Below are 18,452 nucleotides of genomic sequence, written 5' to 3'. Positions count from 1 at the left end.
ACAGAGACAGCTACAAAGATTCGTTAAAAGAGCCAAGATATATCTTGGGACTTTAAAGAGCTCCTTACTCTGAAATGGCTTGATAGAGTTTAATCAAATCTTTGAAGGTGCGCCTAATTAACTGAATAAATCTGCTGTGAATGATAATAAAATCCCCCTGTGCTCTCGTAGGAAAGCCTCAACCTTCTCCTAGAGCCCCGATCATATTACAAACCAGTTAAGATACTTTGTTTTTTATCTTGACAAATTAACTAACTTACTGCGACTTATATTTGATGACAGCATGGCAGATCCAATTTAATGTTCTAGCCCAGAGTGTTGGCTGATCTTGTAAATCACGCGACAACAAAATTTTTGAGACACAGTCCAGTGACAGAGTGTCCGTGAGAATGTTGAGAGTTGCACTGGCAAGATCTGCACTTTCCTTCAACGTCAGACAACCACTGATGTCTAACACTAATTCTTCCAACAAATTTCTGCAAAAATTTGGCCAAAAACATTAAGAACTTACTTGTAACCTTCTGAAAGCTCGCAGAATTTAAAGTAAACTCACTCTGGGACTGGCATGGTCTCTACAACGGTTTTGATTACGTCAACTCTTGCAGCCATTACATCACCATCCGAACACTGCTTTACATCATCGGTGAGTAAAAATGTAAGCATCGCTGGACCAGAATTGTTGTCCAGTCCCTCTATGAACTGACAGACAAACGGAATACTTCAGAATGTCTCCTTAAAAGGTAAATGTAATAGAAAATAGCTCAGAACTTAAGTTGTATAAAATTAACTCCCTACTTCTTTTATGCATTTTTATCGTAGAATTAATAGAACTGTGCAAAATCTATGCGGCAAGATCTCACATTATGCCAGTCTAGCTACAGCGACATGGATTAATTTAAATTTTTAAATATTGCGTAAGTTGTAGCAGCTCTACATATTGTACAAACTGTGGAACTGGATAGACATAATATACATAAGTTTGGTACTAGTTATATAAAAATATTTTAAAAAATCAAATAAACCACAATAAAGAATTCAAACCTCCTTTAACTGTTGGTAAGCCGCAAGTTTCCCTTTGCCGGTTGTTCCAATCAGAGATGCCGTGATGTTGCGGGGAATCAGTTCATTAGCTTGTTTCAGCGCTTCGTCCTTTTGAAAAGGATCACTGGAGTCTATAACTTTCATTTGAACTGCACCTACAAATAGTAATGCAATAATGTAATATTTTAATAAATTTAATTCTATTGCGGGAAAAATAGGCAACGATATGTGCGTTTTCAATAATTTATTCATCTTCCGTTTAATCGTTTTAATCATAGGATTCTTTCCTTTTTGAGGTTCCGAATCAATGGCATTTTCTACTAGGCAAGGACCTAAGCCCTGCACCAGGACGACTGGAGATAAATTTCTAGATATCCTGCCCTAGGAAAGCTTCTTTCACCACAGCTGCAGTATTTCTCCTGTTCCTATTAGTCCTCAGTTTCATCTGTAGTACCAGTATCCAGCTCCACCTCAAACTCTCGATCACTCTGACTTAACTATTATTTATAGTTGACGGCACTTTTCGTCACCATTGCACATCATCTTGGGTTGAAAGGCTTTTCACATTGCCGCCCAACAGATATCAACAGCGCCTCCCCCCCCGATCCCAACCTTTCCGTGACTACTTTTTCAACCTGCTAGCATACTTGTTTCGCAGTTAGCCTAAATATACGTATTATATATAGATATACTTATTACCAGTTACCATTATACATTAAACTATCGGACAGTTTTAAAATATCTGGCGGCCGTTCTACCATCCTTAATTCGTGGGCCCATTTGGCAGCCTGGGGATATACCTCGAAAGATCAGCTAGAGCTGGTAATGGAAAAAGCGGTGCAGAGAATTACACAAAATAAAGAGCTACACACCCATATAGGGAACCAGTTTTGGTATCATATGCGATAAAAGGGAGAACAAGAGTAATGAAGCCGGGATTCTAGTAGAGTAGCCCAGGAGAATACTTATGGGAAACTGTAAGGCAGAAGAAGGAAAGGCAAACCCAGATTTTAAAGCCTGGAAGATGACTTTCGAAAAGTAGGCGTGGGAAAGTGAGAGACCGCAACCAATGGAGGAAAGAAATGCCCAGGTCCTTTAAGTAAAAAAAAAGTGCACAAATACCTTGCGAAACCACCTTCGACGATGCTGCCATTGTGGGCACCGGTTGCGAAGAACCAACTGCAGGTCGGTCTTGGCCAGCTGACTTCTTAACCGGCTGTTTTTCAGTCACTCTAGCTGGCTCAGTTGATTTGGGCGCTGTTTTTACAAGGATTTCCGCCTTATCACAGCATTCTTTGATCTGAAAAGAAATTTACAGATTAAGCTAGTACTCTTTTTTTTTCGGATATGAGATTGTCATATGAAAAATATGGCTTGCACATCAATTAAATTTACACTGTCCCTATCACTGTAGTGGCACACCTTGAGTTGACTTACTTGCGGAACGGTGAAAGGTTTAGTCGGTGAATCGCCTTTCTAATTACTGGCAACTATACCATAAACCTAACTTTCATAATAACATCCTTTAAGTGCAGTAGACAGTTATGTTACCATTTCTTCCAGCACAGCTTTGGTAGTTCTGAAGAGAAAAGATATGTTTCAAACTAGAAACTATTTCAAAACAGTTAATAGGTTCTTTAGGAAATGTCAAACCATATTCTTTCGAAAGTTCATCTTTGATGCGATACAGATGTGCTCTGTCCTCATGTAGGATCACATAGCTCAAAATTGTGATCCCTGCAAGTGGATCATTCAACCATATGAAACTTTCATAGCCTAAACCAATGGATTTTGCTTGGAAACAATACACTAACTAAGAATTTATCTTTAATTTTTATTTCGATTTTCCTGTCCCTACCATTTTCACTTTTCGTCTGATTTCTTCTATTATTAAGTATATATTTTTCAATTTTTCATACCCAATATTAATGCATACGTTATAAATTTTAAAAAATTTTAGCATGTTTTCCATAAGCCATTTTATACAAAAGCACTGTAAAATAATAAAAGAGAATAAGCTTGAGATCATACATCAACTGTCAACTAATCAACCGCCTGTGCCCACGTAGGCCCGTTCAATCTTCTCTAAGAAAACAACATTAAACATTTGCCTATTTAAAAAACTTCCTGAGATTAAAACACAACTCTAAGAACGCCTTTTCTGATAGATTCTCAGGGCAGCAATCTGACAAGATTATTTTTGTTAACCTATTCACCAACAGTTCATCATCAATGATTGAAACCTCAACAGCGATATACTTTTTAATGGCAAATATTTAGGAGCCAAAATCAAAATTTTAGTTCCTATCAGATAGTCTGTTTACCTTAGCTAATTTTTGATTGTCCACTTCTGTGAGAAATGGGCTGATAGTCTTCTCACCGGTGACCTTCATAGCTGTGCCAAGAGCTTCTGCAGAATTCTCGCGGACTACTTGGTCTAAAATCAAACAGCAGATCTTAAAATCCTAGTATGATTATTTAATCAGCTGCGTTCTGTTCTGCCAGCTTATAAGTGAAGCGCTTTAAATGTAATAAGAATGGTTATCTTAGTTCAGCGCTAGTTGAGAATCCGATCTAATCATCTTTTTAGGCAAACATTTATTTTATTGTTTGCAGGTTTTAGCTAGTGTGTTTAATTATTTAAAAACAAAACAAAAAAAAGTGCAGCTTGATTTTGAACACTGCTCATGTTGCTCATCAGATAAAAGTCAAAACAAAATCATTTTTGCCCGGTCATATACATTTCAAGAAGAGATTTTTTAATCCCAATTAAAAGCTTACCTTGGTCAGTTAAGGTCTTTAACAAGGCCTTGGTGAGTGGCTTCAGTAGCTTTTTGTTCAGCACAGTTGGCGTAGATCTCGCAAACACTCTGGCCAAGAAAGACACCACTTCCGCCTTTACGCTAGGATTTTTATTGTCTAAAAAGGTTATAACGTCTTCTAAAATTAGTTCAAGATTCGTCTGGAAAAAGATAACATTATTCAAAGATTTGAGAAAGATTAAGAGTTAGAGTTTGCGAAACGGATTATATACTTACGGACAGATAGACGGCGTCCACGGCCTCGCGCAGTGCAAGTACCACGTTCTGCTTCTTTTCCTTGAACTTCTCGAAGAGACAGGGCATAAGCATGCCCGAGAATTGGTGAAACTTCTTCTTCAGGCCATTGGCTAGACCAGTGAGACACTTGATGGCCACACCCACCACCACAACGTTAGAGTCCTTCTGAATAATCTGGGAACCCAAAAAGTCGAAGGTTTTACAACTTTCCCGCTAGCATAAATTTATACATAAAAATCCGTGGAGTATTTTTGGACTTAAATCCATCTACATTAAAAATGCCCTCTACCATCTATTATATAATAAAGCAATTTAAACCCAAGCTTCTGTCAAGAAGCAAAATAAAGTTGATAAGTTAACATATTAAGAATAAAGGTAGTTTAAAGTTGGGTCGAGAAAATAGCAAAACTTTCCCTAACATTTTACAGTCACTTAAATTTAAACTTTCACGCATTAATTTATTCACACTCCTTACTCATTTAAACACATTCTTATTCCTTTACTCACACACGCATCCTATCTACTCAATTCCTGTGCTTTTATAGTTGGAGATTGTCTAAACTCAGAGTTCAAAGCTGGAAGATATATACTCTGTTCAGTAAGTTTGTTCAGATACTATGCGGCTCTCTGATATCAGGACAGTAGTTACATAGTACACTAACCTTTTTTAACGTTTTGACTAATTCCAAGTAGTCAGCGCTCTCTATTTTAGGAGCAGCGGATAGTAATTTCTCCAGCACTTCTAGAGCTTCCTTCCTCTCCGACCATTTCTTCGCCTCCAACTGGGTATAGAAAGTCTTTGGTAACTGTGAAAGAATGTCCACTGGGTCCAGATATTCGTATGGGTCCACTTCTACAGCTTCACCACTTGCATCCATTTCGCTGTTTACTAAGAAACAGAGGAATAATATTTTAAGCAAAAACACTCAAAAAACTGTTTCTTTTTTTTTCTAAGCTGCTTACCAATTTGAGAGCCAGGTTCAGCAGCGAGCACCTTCTTCGCCTGCTGAGATTTGAGCAGTCGCGACGGCTTTACGGGCTGGGACTTTACCTTTTCGTACTCAGCTTCTATTTCCGCCATCTGCAATGTAAATCTGATGTTAGCACTGCCCGACTTTCTCCTTCTACTATTATTGCAATACTGGTTTACAAAATTAGAGAAAAATAAATCTATAGTGACTACACCGCGTATATTACACTACTGAGGTTTACAATAATCAAGTTTCTAGCTAAAATTTATTATTTATATGACCTGATATTTATATCAGGTAGCGCCCTCTACACACTTTAACTCCAGCGACAATCACACTTGAACCGAACTCTCACAGCCATGAATTTCCCCAAAAACGTTTCCAATAAAAGCGATAGGCGGTTAGATAGTTTTTTAAGGAAAAGTGGTCCAGTTGTGTTCTAGAAAAATCATAGAAATTTGTTCTGTACTCGACTTAGGGATATGTTAAAGCGTGCGTACGGTTAAATCTGGTTGAGAGAATAATTTTCTGGGAACGTTTCAAATTAATGAGATAAATAAATAATATATAAAGTTGAAAAAAAAAAATTGCTTCGGTAAAAACATAATTTCCTCTAAAAGAGTTTCACGAAGAGTGAGATGCGGCAGCTGTTCCCAAACGAATATCCAACTCGAGCTTCATATTCGGTTTTAGAGATGTTTTCACACTCACACATAAACTTACCTGTCTGTTTCTTACCTGAGTCTGTTTTAAATTTGTAAGCTGAGATTTGAGTGTAGGTCCCATCCAGCGATAAATCTCCACTAGAAGTGCCTTCGCTTCCTCACGCACACCCTTGTCTCTTTCTTCCAGCAAGGCTAACACTCGTTTTAATATTTTACTAATATTTATTACTTTTGCTCCAAATTCTCTGCAAAGACAAAAAAAAAATTGAGTTTTTACTGAACATATGTTGTCCCTTCAGTACAAGCTACAATTCCATCGCCTAAAAACCATCAAGTACCTTACGTGAATGACACTGGCTGTAAAAAAAAGAAGATATATATATATATAATATGATGGTACACATTTGTCTACATCTATCATTTTTATTTAAAAAACTTTTCCACAAAATAATTTTTGAGGGTAATTACGTCGCTGAGTACAAGGATGCTGAAATATGGCTGTTTGAAGTACTACAGGCAATAGAACATTCTAACATCCATATCAGTGATTGAATCAACACTACTACCTGCTCCACTTTCACCTGAGTGAAACTAAACGTTGAAATAAAACTAATTGTAATAATGATAATTATAATAAAAGGTCTGAGAGCTCAAGTTTTTTCATCATCATACACTACTTAGGTGTTTCAGGAAGATACGCTGCTGGTCTCCAAGGCGAGGATGAGCCAACAGTGGAAAAATATTATTGATCTCGCTGAACAATGAACCACAGTGCTTACGGCAGCTAATTAGGTTTACTCACTGAAGTGCCATTGTGATAATATGAATGCAACCAGTAGCAATCTTAGGATTCTTATTCTCTGTGCCTCTTATCAGTTCCTCCAGAACTATATCCTGTTTTTCAATTTCAATGTACATTAAAGCCAACTGCGTGGCCAACTCCTTGGTCCGAGCTTTTGGAGCTCCGACACACTTTTGTACCAAACCATTTATCACGTCCCCAGCAGTTCTGAGAAAAAAGTTACCATTGTTTTAGTTTAGCAATCAAAACTCGTTGCAGCTCTGAAAGCTTACAGATTATGTAAAAACTCACTTGCCAGCAGAAGCACAGTTCTCTACCAAAGCAAGCGCCGCTTCCAAACCTTTTTCTTGAGCTGGTGCGTTGCTGTCCACTACAAACTTTTTTACTAAACCCAAATATTTATTCCATTCTGGCGATTTTTCATCATCAATTTGGCGAAAGAGATTTGTAGCAGCCTCATATCCACTTACTCGTGCTTTCCAGACCTGAAAATAGAAGTTACATTACTAACTTTAAGGAATGTATAATATTGCATTTTAATTCTCTCTAAATTAGGTGCATTAATGAGAGATACCTTGTGCACACAGCGATCTTCGACAGAGAGCTTTGTGTAGTCTTCTTCTTCCATACTAAAGAGCTCTTGACATCAAATCTCAAGCTGAAAGAAAATTGAACTACTTGAAAAGAAATAAGTAAGGTCATCTGGGAAGAAAAAACTTTTCCTAACGTGAATTTTATCATTAAACTAGGAATTCTCTAACACTTTTAACATTGCTTGACAGTATACTGAGTTGGAACCATAAATGTTTGGAATTCACGTTGCCACACCAAGATTTAACGTCTTAGTAAGCCTAGGTAGACTAGTCACAGTCTCTCAAACGGAGCTAGTCGCTATTTGTTTTTGTAACTGAGATCACAAGACAAGGAACAATTAATCCTAAAATCGTTATCTTTTCGGAAACCTAGGTCTTTGAATTCTTCAAGTCCTATGAAGTCTTTTCGAGTCTAGATTGGGACTGCATGAAGATAATGGTGAGATTTAGTGACAAAATAAGGTACTTTGCCACTTGCTATATGGCTTTCTGAAATAAAGACAATGAGATGAGAGAGCGCTTGCCCCGAAAAGGCTCTCATGGAGCTTTCACGAGACCAACTGCGGCTTGCAATGACTCGTGAAAAAGCTATTAAAGATGGGAGTAGAGTAAGAAGCAGGAGTGGTGAGTGTAAACCTCCTATTACTGCTGTTAATACTCGCCCAACTTTATTGCACACCTCACTAACACCAGCTCTCATGCTTATGGTGGCAGGCCTCCTGACGAGTATTGGCTTTAAGGAAACACATGCATCATGGAATAGGAAACTGATAGCGTGTAAAGGTTTTGTCATAAGAAGAAGGGCTTGAATGGCTTCCAGTTTAGACTGCAGGGAAGAAAAACTCATGCCTTTATACTTTGTCTCTCTCCAGACTCCTAATTCTAACAATACAGTCAGAACTGGAAGAGATGCTATAATTAGTGCGTTCCAAAATAGACCTTTTGATTAGCGGTGGCGAAGACTTTTTGGCTAGCCATAATGGGATTATATTTAACAAGACGCCGCAAAGTTAAAATATATTTCTCAAAAGTTAAATTAGAATTTGAAGAAAATCGAGTGACAAAGTGTGGTACTACACTTGTTTTCAGTTACTGCTACTTTCAGTAACGGCTTAAACGATGCCATACACAATAAATACAAGAAATCTGCTCAGTTTTTACAAGGAACTAATAAATAGAATTTCCATTTTATAAAATGAATCTGGGAGAAGTTGGCATGTCAGTCTCCTTGAATAAGTACTGCTTTATTATTGTTGAAAGAGAAAGTTGTTTGTAATGTTTTCCTTCAAATATTCGAACATAAGTCTTCACCGGTTATAACGTTTTGAGGTCTCTTGATTATAACTAAAAAAGAACGTCTTAGAAAGTTCAAATTTGATATTTCTAATACGTGCCACTAGGGGAACGCTGCAAAAAAGTCTCGGAAAAATTGGTCAATACGTTGTTAAAATTGCAAGTTTGCAAAAAATTGACACAAAAACGAGAACTTTAGTCACAGAAAGTCTTGAGTATTTCATACCAAATATTTTTGTGTATGAAATGGCAAAATTAACGACAGAAATTATTAAAATTCTTAATTCTTGGCTCAAGTTATGATCAACACACTTCGATCTTATCCGTTAAATTTGGAAGTCTTCAACTGCAATTCTTTTAGTACACATGCACTTGAATATACTGGAACCACCAAGGACAAAGGTGTAATTTTTGAAAACTTCAAGTGTTAAAGTCAGTAAAATTTTGTAATCTCAAAGTTACTATATTTACCTAAAGCGATAAGTAGATTACAAGACTCTTTCGGGATTTCTGGGGAAATATTAGGAAAAGTATTGTTTTTCCAGCAAACTGACTATTATAATTTTTCTGTTTATGTAGTTATAAACTACGTATATTAAGGATAACAAAATTATTTGTCGAAAGATCTTCTTCTTTTACAAGTAAATTTTTTAAGTCAAAAGATATGTTCCTTGGAAAAGTTTAGACGGTAGTGAATAGTTAAATAGTACTTACCCCAGCTTGTGAATTAGATTACTGATTTTCAAAAATTAAATAAATTCAGTATATAAATTGTACAATACATTTGTATGATAAATTAAAATAATTTAACGATTTACAACTTTTTTTTTTACAATTACGCACATCGGCACGAGTTAGGTACGCTGACTAAGTCAGGCGGCTCTGAATGCAAGTAGGAGTACAAGTTCTGGAATTGAGACCGAACTCACACCTGGCGGCGTCTGTTACAACTAATAATCTACCATAACTGAAATTGTTACGTTTTAGCCATTTACCTGGTAGATAAAATATCTGATGCGTCAAGCATTCACACTCTAAATTCGAAATTTTCTTCACACTTCGAAGTCTACTTACTATACGTGCATTATTATTATTACTATTATTCAATATAATAAAATATAAAGTTTGCTATAATTTAATAATATTGAACTTTAAAGAGGAGCAAGTTAATCGGGAAACCGACAGTAATATCAATTTTTATTAAAATATTCTTTCCTTAAACCTACATAGCTGGAAGCAAATCTGTCAGGCTTCTCGCAACCTCAAATAGACCCGATCAACTTATACTGGCGACCCATTGGCTGGACCGAAATACATGAAGGGTAATTAAAATTATCTGCAATACAAATTAGGTGGTTATGGTTCTTCATATTCTATCGCCGGAAATTGGCACATGGACCTTCGTCGGCTAAGCTGCAGGTGTTCAACTGTTTACCGGACTAACTGTCCAAAAACTAGTCCATTCCGTTTTTAATTTAAAGTTTAAACAGTCTACCATTCGCTTCAATAATTCAAATTACTGATTCATAGAACTGTGTAGTAATTTGAAAAAGCTTACATATTCAGCATAGCCAAATACCACTTCAAAAGACCTGATTATTCAGTATTCTTGCAATTTGGCTGAACAAAAAAAAATTAATCGTAATATTTTTTTTCAGTTAACTGCACTGTTCCTACTCTTTAACTATATATCTATAAAGCCAATAAAAGTTAAAATTGTTGCGAAAGTTATCCGACAATACAGATAAGATCAATTTCCTAAAAATGTCAATAGTTGAGTTTTGTCAGTTCCTAAATGGAAAATTTTGATTACTTAATTTAAAATTGGCGCTTACCTTTCTAAAAACAAAGAGATTCTTAAGTGATTTGTAATTTGAAATACTATCTGCGAAATACAATCATGTATTCAATAATTAAAAAATAATTAAACTCCAATGTTAATTGACCTCTTATTAACTTTGTTATTTTAAATTTTAAAAAAATAGTTTACATCTGTAACGTTTCAAGGTTCAGAATACTAAGTTATTGCAGCAAATGGGGTTGGACGATGCAGACGCAGAGTAGCCGATGGAGTTGAATACAGTTAATTCAATTCAACTGATTGTAAAAATTTAATTCTATAAATGGAAAGAACAACTATTCCATCAAATTTAAGTAATATCAAAAACTTCAATGTTTATTGCATGTATTGCAGTTACTCCTTTTATATCAACGTGTTTCTACAATAGTAATTTACGTTACCCAGTTTATGAAACTAAATTTATGTATGGGCATTTAATATTCCAGTAACTACATTTAGAAAGCCTTCCATCGATAGCAAGAGACGGGAGTTACTTAAAAACACCTATATTAGGGCAAGGTAAAGTGAAGAGAGATAATAAATAAATTGTATACAAATATTCTACTTATTCGTCATTTAACTTTTGTAGAAATTAGGTAACAATAGCAGCAGATAAGTAAACTTGTAAGGCTGTTTTAACGTCAACAGGGTCTACTTTAGAGATAGGACTTCAACCAAGGCATAAAGCAGCGCGGTAAAAATTGCACCTGGTCACACATTAAGTGCTCGGGGAAAAATTTACTTTCCAGATCTGTTTCGCTTTTTCTTATGGTCCTCAGACTTATAAAAAGTTAGAAGGAGTTGTAGAGAGCAGATTTTGCTGCAACTCTCTCTTAAAGGAGTAGTTTTGGAGGTTTGGGGGGGGTTTAATTTGTTAAACTTCCAGAAGTTTAGACTCATTTAATTTATATAGAAGAGCTTAAAATTTACTCGCTGTCACATAAATGATTTCTGAAACAGTCCTCCCATTGCACTATTTGTTAGGGATTGCCATAAGGGAAAATTTTTGTTTATGTTCGACAAGACTGATACATGCGCCCGCCCAGCTTTACTAGGAGTGCTCCTTAGTATTCAAGGCAGGAATAATAAAATATTCCTCAATGTTATTCAGGACATCATTAATGCTTCAAACAATTATTCGTCTAGCAAGGGTAATAAATGCAAAGGGTAGAAATACTTTGTATTAATTGTTATAACTTTAAACTTCTTCGGAGTTTATTTGAATTATTTTTAAGATAAATTACCAGACTTCGTTAAATTGCAGAAATAAGTGAATTGATTAAAGCGATTAATTGAAAACCAACGGGGATAGCCACTTTTTGGGCTCATATTTATAAGAAATTGTTAAAAAGAGGTATGCCAGAAAACCACTTGATCGTATTACGTTCCAAAATAGGCACTTTAGAGGAGACCTTACGTTCCCAGCTCGCCAGCACCTTTTAACATTGAATTATTCTACCTTAATGTAAAAATAGATACAAATAATAGACGTTTTTAAAATTGGAGAGCCAACCTCGGAGTACCCGGAGATTTTTTGCATCAGTTTTCAAAATTTCAGCGTTCTTGCAGCATAAATACAAGTTATTAAGGAAACAGAGTGGGCACCCCAATTTCATGACAAGTTAAAGTACCCATTTTTTTGTTCATTCCCTCTCTGTCAATCGAGAGTGCAACGTTTGTGCCTCTGAATTGCTACATTTCGGCATTTGTACGGCAATATTAATAAAGTAATAATATTTTAAATTAATTTAAAAAAAAAAACAGAAAACAATTTTTTTTCCAGCAGACTAACCTGTCGTCTTCTGTTTTTATAAAGGGCACTTCTCAAATTGTAACCTGTACAAAAATCTTTCTTGTTTATGCTAATAGACGTTCATTTAAAAGTATGCCATTAAAATTCTGTGCCAATTTATCATTTATGTTCCAAGAAGCACCAGTATTATTAGATCGTTATAATTTGGCTAAATGTGCCGGATTTAAAGCTGTGGAATGTGCCAATCCATATGAGTACCCAATTGAACAGGTAGTCAAAGCAAAAGAAGATGCTTGCTTGGAACAGATCTTGATTAACACACCAATAAATTCGGTAAACAAAGAATTAGGTTATGCAGCACTTGGTCCCAACTATCAGAACAAATTTATGCAAGGTATTCACAAAGCTTTGGAGTATGCTAAAGCGTTAAAGTGTTCAGTAGTCCATATTATGTCTGGTATAGTGGAATGTCCAGCGCAGAACAATAAAAAGTATCTGATAGAAAATTTGAGAGCCGTGAAGCCGTTGTTTGAGGGTGCAAACATAACTGGCGTAATTGAGGCAATCAATCCTCATTCCGTGAAAAACTATTATTTGAATAGTTACGATACAGCTGTAGAAGTTATCAACGAAGTCGGCAGTCCCAATATAAGGTTACTGATGGATATATATCATTTGCAGAGAATTAAAGGTGATCTGAGTATTTCCGTGGAAAAGCTGTTACCTTATACTAGTCACGTGCAGATTGCCCAGGTGCCTGGAAGACAGGAGCCTAACTCAGCTGGCGAACTGGACTACAAGTACTTACTTGGCTTGCTAGAGAGTTGCTCATACGGAGGTTACGTCGGATTAGAATATCATCCGGCTGGAGACACACGAGCTGGTTTGAACTGGATCACAGAGTTTGGCTACACCCTCAACCATTGACTTGCTCAAGCTCATTAAACATTTGAGGCCAATTATTTTTTTTTTTTTTATAAATTCAACTTTTCAAATAAATAGACATGCTCTTATTCCCTTTTCCTTAATTTCTTGTCCTTAACAAGGTCTAGTAACGTCATCTGTCTTCTATTTATACCGCAAGAAAACAAACCAAACTATCACGGATTCTGTCGCTGTCTCAACCAAAAAATGTTTTAGTAGCGGTGATTTTCTTACCCTTGTTAAAGGAAAAATGGGATACTTGCCGCAGTTTCCATTATGCGACCTGACTATTAACTTTTGGTCAAAATTTTTCTTCCGTAAGTGCCACTTTACTGGAGGGTTTTTTTTTTGTTTTTTTTTTCAACTGAAAACGGGTCTATTGATTTTATTTAAGATTTGATACCACATAGTGGAAAAAGTTCATAAAAATCACTTTTGGCGTGTAATGGTTGAGACTTACCTTTTAGTGGTATGTTCGTCCACTTAAAGTTATGTTTCTGAGTAAATAAATAAAAAAGGAAGGATATTGAGGGAGAGAAAGATTTAGGATCCCAGACTCCATCGATTTTCTTCAAACTTTTTTCTCTAACCATTTAAATCTCAGTAAATTAATTTCAAGGAAAAAGGTTGATGTTGATTCAGAAAATTTTGGGCGTACAAACTCATTTATATTTCATTTATTTATTTATAAATTTACAATGAAAAAGCAGTACACAGAATATGAAACAAGTGAATTTGATGATATAATTGACACAAGGTCTTCATTTGATGGCTCCAATGAGTTATTAAATGTTTACTCAGTCACTTTTATTGAGAAAATCATGAGGCCAGAGGTTTTTCAGCCGAAGAATTCTTAGAATGGAACGAGAGTTCTTAGAATGGAATGAGAGTTGTCGGACTAATCGATTTAAATGCCGTAAACAGAAAGAAAGAAAATTTATTAGTATAAAACGAATTTTAAGACCTGGAAAGATGGAATAGATAGGAAACATGGAAAAAAAGCTTCGACTTACGAATCAAATTTGAAGTCAAATTCCGAACTGAAGACGAGTGAGTATTCCATCATATTTTACCTTACTTTTTTGGGAGCCTAAAATACTGTATGCTTCCGTAGATAACTTAAAAATTTGACTGAATCGCAATGTTTCCTTTTAACAAAGTATTTACTGCGACAGGAGGACAAATATCACAAACTGGTTTGGGAAAATATTGCACACATCCGTGACACTTTAATACTGAAAGTTCACTTTGATTTGTTACAGGTACACTCTACCTAAAACATTCCAGCGAAAAAGTTGTATGTAAATTAATTTTTTTTTTATTCACAATTTCATATTGACTTAAAAGTTTTTAATCGTAAATTAAAATTTACTTAAATATTGACACAGTTGATAATTTATTTGACACTGAGCAATTTTTTGAGTTGCTCTAACGTGTCTTCTGGTCCGGAGACCGTATGCGATATGACCCGAGCACTCTGAGATATCTCATAATCATTGCCACCCGGTTGCGTCTTGTCGCCGAAGAAATGAATCGTCGTATAATCGTCCAAATATTTCAGGCAGTAGGTTTTATCCCAACCTTTGGGAAATACATCAAAACTTATCTGGCCACCTGAAACATTAAAATAAAAAATATTAAAACTTAGTGTTTGCATCAAATGAAATCCCCACCCAACGCTGTAGTACGACGGTTTACATTACAGTACCAAATATTGCAGGGAATATGTTGATCACGGCAGTCCTAAAAGCCTCTAAACATAGCTCTTTCAAAGGTAAATTCAACGTCAAAATGCAGCACTGTGGGAAATTATCAAACTCTAATAACTGCTCTTTTCCAAAAACCTTGCACATAAGCAAGGTAGCAACCTCTATCATACATATGAGATTTTTAATTTGTGCAGTATTTTTACTTTGACCATAGCACCATTAGAATCGAGCCCTTAATTATACAGATTGAAGAACAGGACCGACAGACAGTACAATGCACGTTTAAGGTATATTCTTCTTCTAGGCTTACCTATGCTATACTTGAACGGAAGATTTGGAAACTGCTTCGTGATGGCCTGTATGAACTTCTCGCGGACACAGTGCACTTGGTCGTATTCCGCAAACTGCTCGCGTTCCTTCTGACTGCACGACCTACCTACCGGGCATATGTTGATCAGACCAGTCCTAAACTCCACAAATGTACCCCTTTTCACCGGTAAAGTCAATGTCGACATGTAGCGCAGTGCGAAATTTATAAACTCCTGCAACTGCTCTTCACCAATAAAATTCTGTATATTCTGTAAAAGTGAGTCAAAATTAAGAAAAAAAACCTAATGAAAGAATTTGAGAACTTGAGAAATCGAGAATAGAAATTTTGTATTTGCTTACCTCTGTACCAACAATTTCGTCATTCTTTCTGGCAACTAAACCATTCTCAGAAAATACATAAGTAAATTCATTTAAACCTGCAACCAGCAAGGAGTTTAACACTCAGGTTTCTGTTAGATCAAACAATAGAATAAAGCAAAACTTATAACGTTCTGACGCATACTAGATGAGATGGTAAAGAGCGAGTTACAAAAACCTGGTGTGAATGATAAAAATGCGAATTTCTCTTTTTCCAATCTTTAAAGAAACAATTTATAAATTCACTTCAACCTTCATGAATATAGATTCACGTTATTAAACCGTAATTCCGATAAAAGCATGTTATGGTCGGTCACCTCACGTAGAACCCCTCTTAAAAAAAAAAAAATTATCAAATATTTTAATTTAACGCGATACGCTTAGATACATTTAATGCTTGCACAATATAAAGTACTGACAACATCGTTTGAATCATTATAACTCAGAGAAAATAGCCAGCCAAAAAATAATGGAAAACACCCGCTCCGCCAAGTCATATTTCATCCAATTTTTCATTAAAGTGAGAAACCTCCATCTAGGTAAGTTTAACAAAGACAGTAACGTCTTAATATTACTGTTTAAGTAATATTAAAAAAATCTCATTCTGACCAAAACCGTACCAGGTCTCCTCACCTGATGGAGCTTACACCATGGCACACTAGACAGACAAATTTCTAAAACTCATTTTTTCGTGCTTAGAAAGCCTCAAAACGTATATTTCTTTTAAAAAACAAAATGAATCTGTCCTAGATTAAGCTCATTTTAGTAAAAAAGAAACGAGAGAACACTGTCCGAAGCCCAGCAGTGCACTTAAGAAAGCTCTGGGTGTCAGTGACCTCAGATGTTGACGCGCCTTAATATTAATTCTTTTTTACACGTTTATATCACCAGCCCTAAATTTTTTGAACAAGGCAGAGCGATCCTTTCTTCTTTAATGACATCGGCGTTACAGCTTTTTCTTAGAGCAGTGTCGTAAAATCTTTCAGAATTCGCGATTCATTCAATTTTTTATTTTTATTGTTTTAATCGCCTAGGTATTTGTAGAAGCTGCTACAAACATAAAATGAATCCTGGAATGTTCAGAGAAGAAAATTTACAGACTTGTATTAAACCTAGCCCCACCTTTGAAGTTTTGCAACAACACCACTAATGGAAAACTTACCAGTTCCTCCCATCTGCTCGGTGATTTTCGAATAGTCAGAGCCTCCAACCAAGGCAATGTCAAACTGTGGCCTCACCTTCTCTTTTAAAAACTCAAACAAATCTTTTGTAATAACCTGTTAACAAACCAAACAGAAAACTGACTTGAAAAACACAGAAGTTCTAAAGCCGTATATCCACTTGTTACAACAGTCAGTGTACTACAAGTGTTATAGTATAAACGTGAGTGTTCTACACCACAGTAATGCCATCAATAGCAAATAGGAGTTAATGCCAAGTTTTTGAGAGAATTCGCCCTTGACTATGGACGGGGAGATGAGAACATCAAACATCAGCTTTAAAGCGCTGACACTCTGAAACCCCTTCATTTTGAGTGGTTGGTAATTTTCTTACAAAAATATTAGGCGCTAATAACGGTTTTGTTAGGCGTTATAAGGTTAGAGTTAGTCATTTATTAGAAGTCATCAATGAGTTAATGGAGGAGAGTCATGACGCAGTCTGCTGGTATTCCAGAAAGAAGCTGACAGGCCTGTCTGGAGCTGGAGCTTTTTACAGGGTTTTGGACGAAAGGAGATCTATGGCTTTTGGAGAAATAGCCATGGTTTTCCAGGCTGAGCTTATTGGAAGCCGTTGTTTGATGGAGAAGTGACAGGGAGAAGCAAATATATATGTATTTCGGCATGGTCAGTTTTCAACAAACCTTGCTGGAATTCCACATTAGTGAATTTAACTGAAGTAGATAACTGCAGAGCTTGCTCAGCAGACACATGGAGCCTTTTGGATACCTAAACACACCAGGACGGAGTTATTATCTTGGATGCTCAACACCGTTTCGTTATTCCGAGCCGACAGATCCGTTACAAAGCAATTTTCGTGACAAAGTAAAAATCGAAACACTAGACAGTTAGAGAAGTACTAAAGGGGTGCATACCCAGGCTGTTTAAAAAAGAATAGGGAGATACAAAGTTTCTTTCAGATCTGGGCATTAGACGTATGCTGACTGATTTATAAAAGTTAGGCACGACATCCTAAATGCCTGAATAGGTTTAGTAATTGGGTGAGTGAGTGAATAATTTTTTTTCCAAATAAAAAGCAGCGTATGAAAATTCGTACAGTGGTTGTTTACAATAGCCTGTGATTCAATTTAAATTTACAATGTAATTAAGGCTATTATTTCTGTTCAAGAATTTTTATTTTCTTCTTATGCAGTCTGTTTTGTACTGTGCTGCACAAGTATATTCAAGATTTTACAAAATTAATATGTCGAATAAAAGTAGAAACACAAGTCAGGCCAACCTAAATGTGACTCGACAAATTAAACTGTTTAGTTTTAAAATGTCCAGTCAATATACAAATTACACATACCTGCCTTGGCTTAGTCAAAGTACCGTCTACGTCAAACAAGCACAACGGCTTCACCTCTAATTCCATGTCCTTACAGAATCAAAATTACTATAATTAGGATCCTTACTTTTCCTTCTTATCAAAACCATAAACACCTAGTGTAATATACTGGGATGATTCACATGATAAGATTATACTCTTCCACGTATAATTGCACGTGGTGTACTAACAGTCTGCCAAGCCCATTCAGTTTTACTTACAACTACACAATTTACTTCAATTAATTAAAGTTATTTATTCATAATTGTTTATTTTAATGTACATATTACTTAAATGGCAATAAATATATGTTTTTATTATTTCAATTTTAAAAGGGACGACTTTCTGTAGAGAAGACATTACGTGCCTACCTCCTTAGTAAAAGGTTAAGAACAGTGAGTGCAAACTGCAAGCATTTTTATAGCAACTTTTACTGACCAAAATTAAATTTTTTAAAGACAATTAATTTTTTATATAATTATTTTCATCTTTTATTACGTAAAGTGAATCGAAATGCTCTTAATGTTGGAACTACAATTTAAAGGCGCCCCGCTCAATAAAATTTAGTTTC

General features: G+C 35.7%; 3 protein-coding genes across 7 annotated transcripts in view; 1 reads left to right on the top strand and 2 right to left on the bottom strand.

Moving 5' to 3' along the window:
- The window catches only part of msps (msps cytoskeleton-associated protein 5), a 52,601-nt gene extending 43,307 nt beyond the window's left edge, over positions 1 to 9,294 (bottom strand). For all 4 annotated transcript variants that reach the window (XM_074138479.1, XM_074138481.1, XM_074138480.1 and 1 more), the window contains exons 1-14: positions 9,139 to 9,294; positions 7,113 to 7,196; positions 6,830 to 7,023; positions 6,539 to 6,745; positions 5,810 to 5,981; positions 5,064 to 5,181; positions 4,763 to 4,989; positions 4,080 to 4,274; positions 3,823 to 4,003; positions 3,366 to 3,478; positions 2,164 to 2,341; positions 1,042 to 1,196; positions 554 to 699; positions 261 to 476 (exon numbers count right to left, since the gene is read on the bottom strand). In XM_074138479.1, the coding sequence (XP_073994580.1) occupies positions 261 to 476; positions 554 to 699; positions 1,042 to 1,196; positions 2,164 to 2,341; positions 3,366 to 3,478; positions 3,823 to 4,003; positions 4,080 to 4,274; positions 4,763 to 4,989; positions 5,064 to 5,181; positions 5,810 to 5,981; positions 6,539 to 6,745; positions 6,830 to 7,023; positions 7,113 to 7,166 (2,156 nt within the window). In that variant the 5' untranslated portion in view covers positions 7,167 to 7,196; positions 9,139 to 9,294. The remainder of the gene's footprint in view (positions 1 to 260; positions 477 to 553; positions 700 to 1,041; positions 1,197 to 2,163; positions 2,342 to 3,365; positions 3,479 to 3,822; positions 4,004 to 4,079; positions 4,275 to 4,762; positions 4,990 to 5,063; positions 5,182 to 5,809; positions 5,982 to 6,538; positions 6,746 to 6,829; positions 7,024 to 7,112; positions 7,197 to 9,138) is intronic.
- Positions 9,295 to 12,065: 2,771 nt separating this feature from the next.
- Positions 12,066 to 13,030, top strand: Gip (hydroxypyruvate isomerase-like protein Gip). The gene has a single exon (XM_074138682.1). It carries the CDS (start codon positions 12,150 to 12,152, stop codon positions 12,942 to 12,944), a length of 795 nt encoding a protein of 264 aa, XP_073994783.1. The 5' UTR covers positions 12,066 to 12,149; the 3' UTR covers positions 12,945 to 13,030.
- A 572-nt stretch (positions 13,031 to 13,602) lies between these two features.
- Positions 13,603 to 18,113, bottom strand: Pmm2 (phosphomannomutase). Of its 2 annotated transcripts, XM_074138685.1 has the most exons (6): positions 17,864 to 18,113; positions 16,500 to 16,614; positions 15,320 to 15,396; positions 14,961 to 15,228; positions 14,314 to 14,555; positions 13,603 to 14,214 (listed from the first exon to the last, which is right to left on the bottom strand). In XM_074138685.1, exons 1-5 carry the CDS (start codon positions 17,927 to 17,929, stop codon positions 14,338 to 14,340), a joined length of 744 nt encoding a protein of 247 aa, XP_073994786.1. In that variant the 5' UTR covers positions 17,930 to 18,113; the 3' UTR covers positions 13,603 to 14,214; positions 14,314 to 14,337. The 2 variants fall into 2 exon arrangements, with proteins under 2 accessions (XP_073994786.1, XP_073994785.1); XM_074138684.1 differs by having other exon boundaries at positions 13,603 to 14,555.
- Between the last annotated feature and the right edge of the window lie 339 nt (positions 18,114 to 18,452).

This window comes from Rhodnius prolixus, unplaced genomic scaffold, assembly GCF_049639745.1.
Source record: "Rhodnius prolixus isolate KJV_2025 unplaced genomic scaffold, Rpr scaffold_11, whole genome shotgun sequence".
NCBI classification, from domain to species: Eukaryota; Metazoa; Arthropoda; class Insecta; order Hemiptera; family Reduviidae; genus Rhodnius; species Rhodnius prolixus.
Note: the sequence above shows the minus strand (reverse complement) of the source record. Positions and strands in the feature narration are given on the sequence as shown.

What these genes read in the sequence shown, in the direction of transcription:
- Pmm2 (XM_074138684.1), bottom strand. Translation starts at nt 17,929, where the DNA reads ATGGAATTAGAGGTGAAGCCGTTGTGCTTGTTTGACGTAGACGGTACT. An exon ending in CGAGCAGATGGGAGGAACTG is followed by an intron (nt 15,397 to 16,499) that starts GTAAGTTTTCCA and finishes TGCTGGTTGCAG; the next exon opens with GTTTAAATGAATTTACTTAT. An exon ending in TCCGTTCAAGTATAGCATAG is followed by an intron (nt 14,556 to 14,960) that starts GTAAGCCTAGAA and finishes TTAATGTTTCAG; the next exon opens with GTGGCCAGATAAGTTTTGAT.
- Gip (XM_074138682.1), top strand. Translation starts at nt 12,150, where the DNA reads ATGCCATTAAAATTCTGTGCCAATTTATCATTTATGTTCCAAGAAGCA.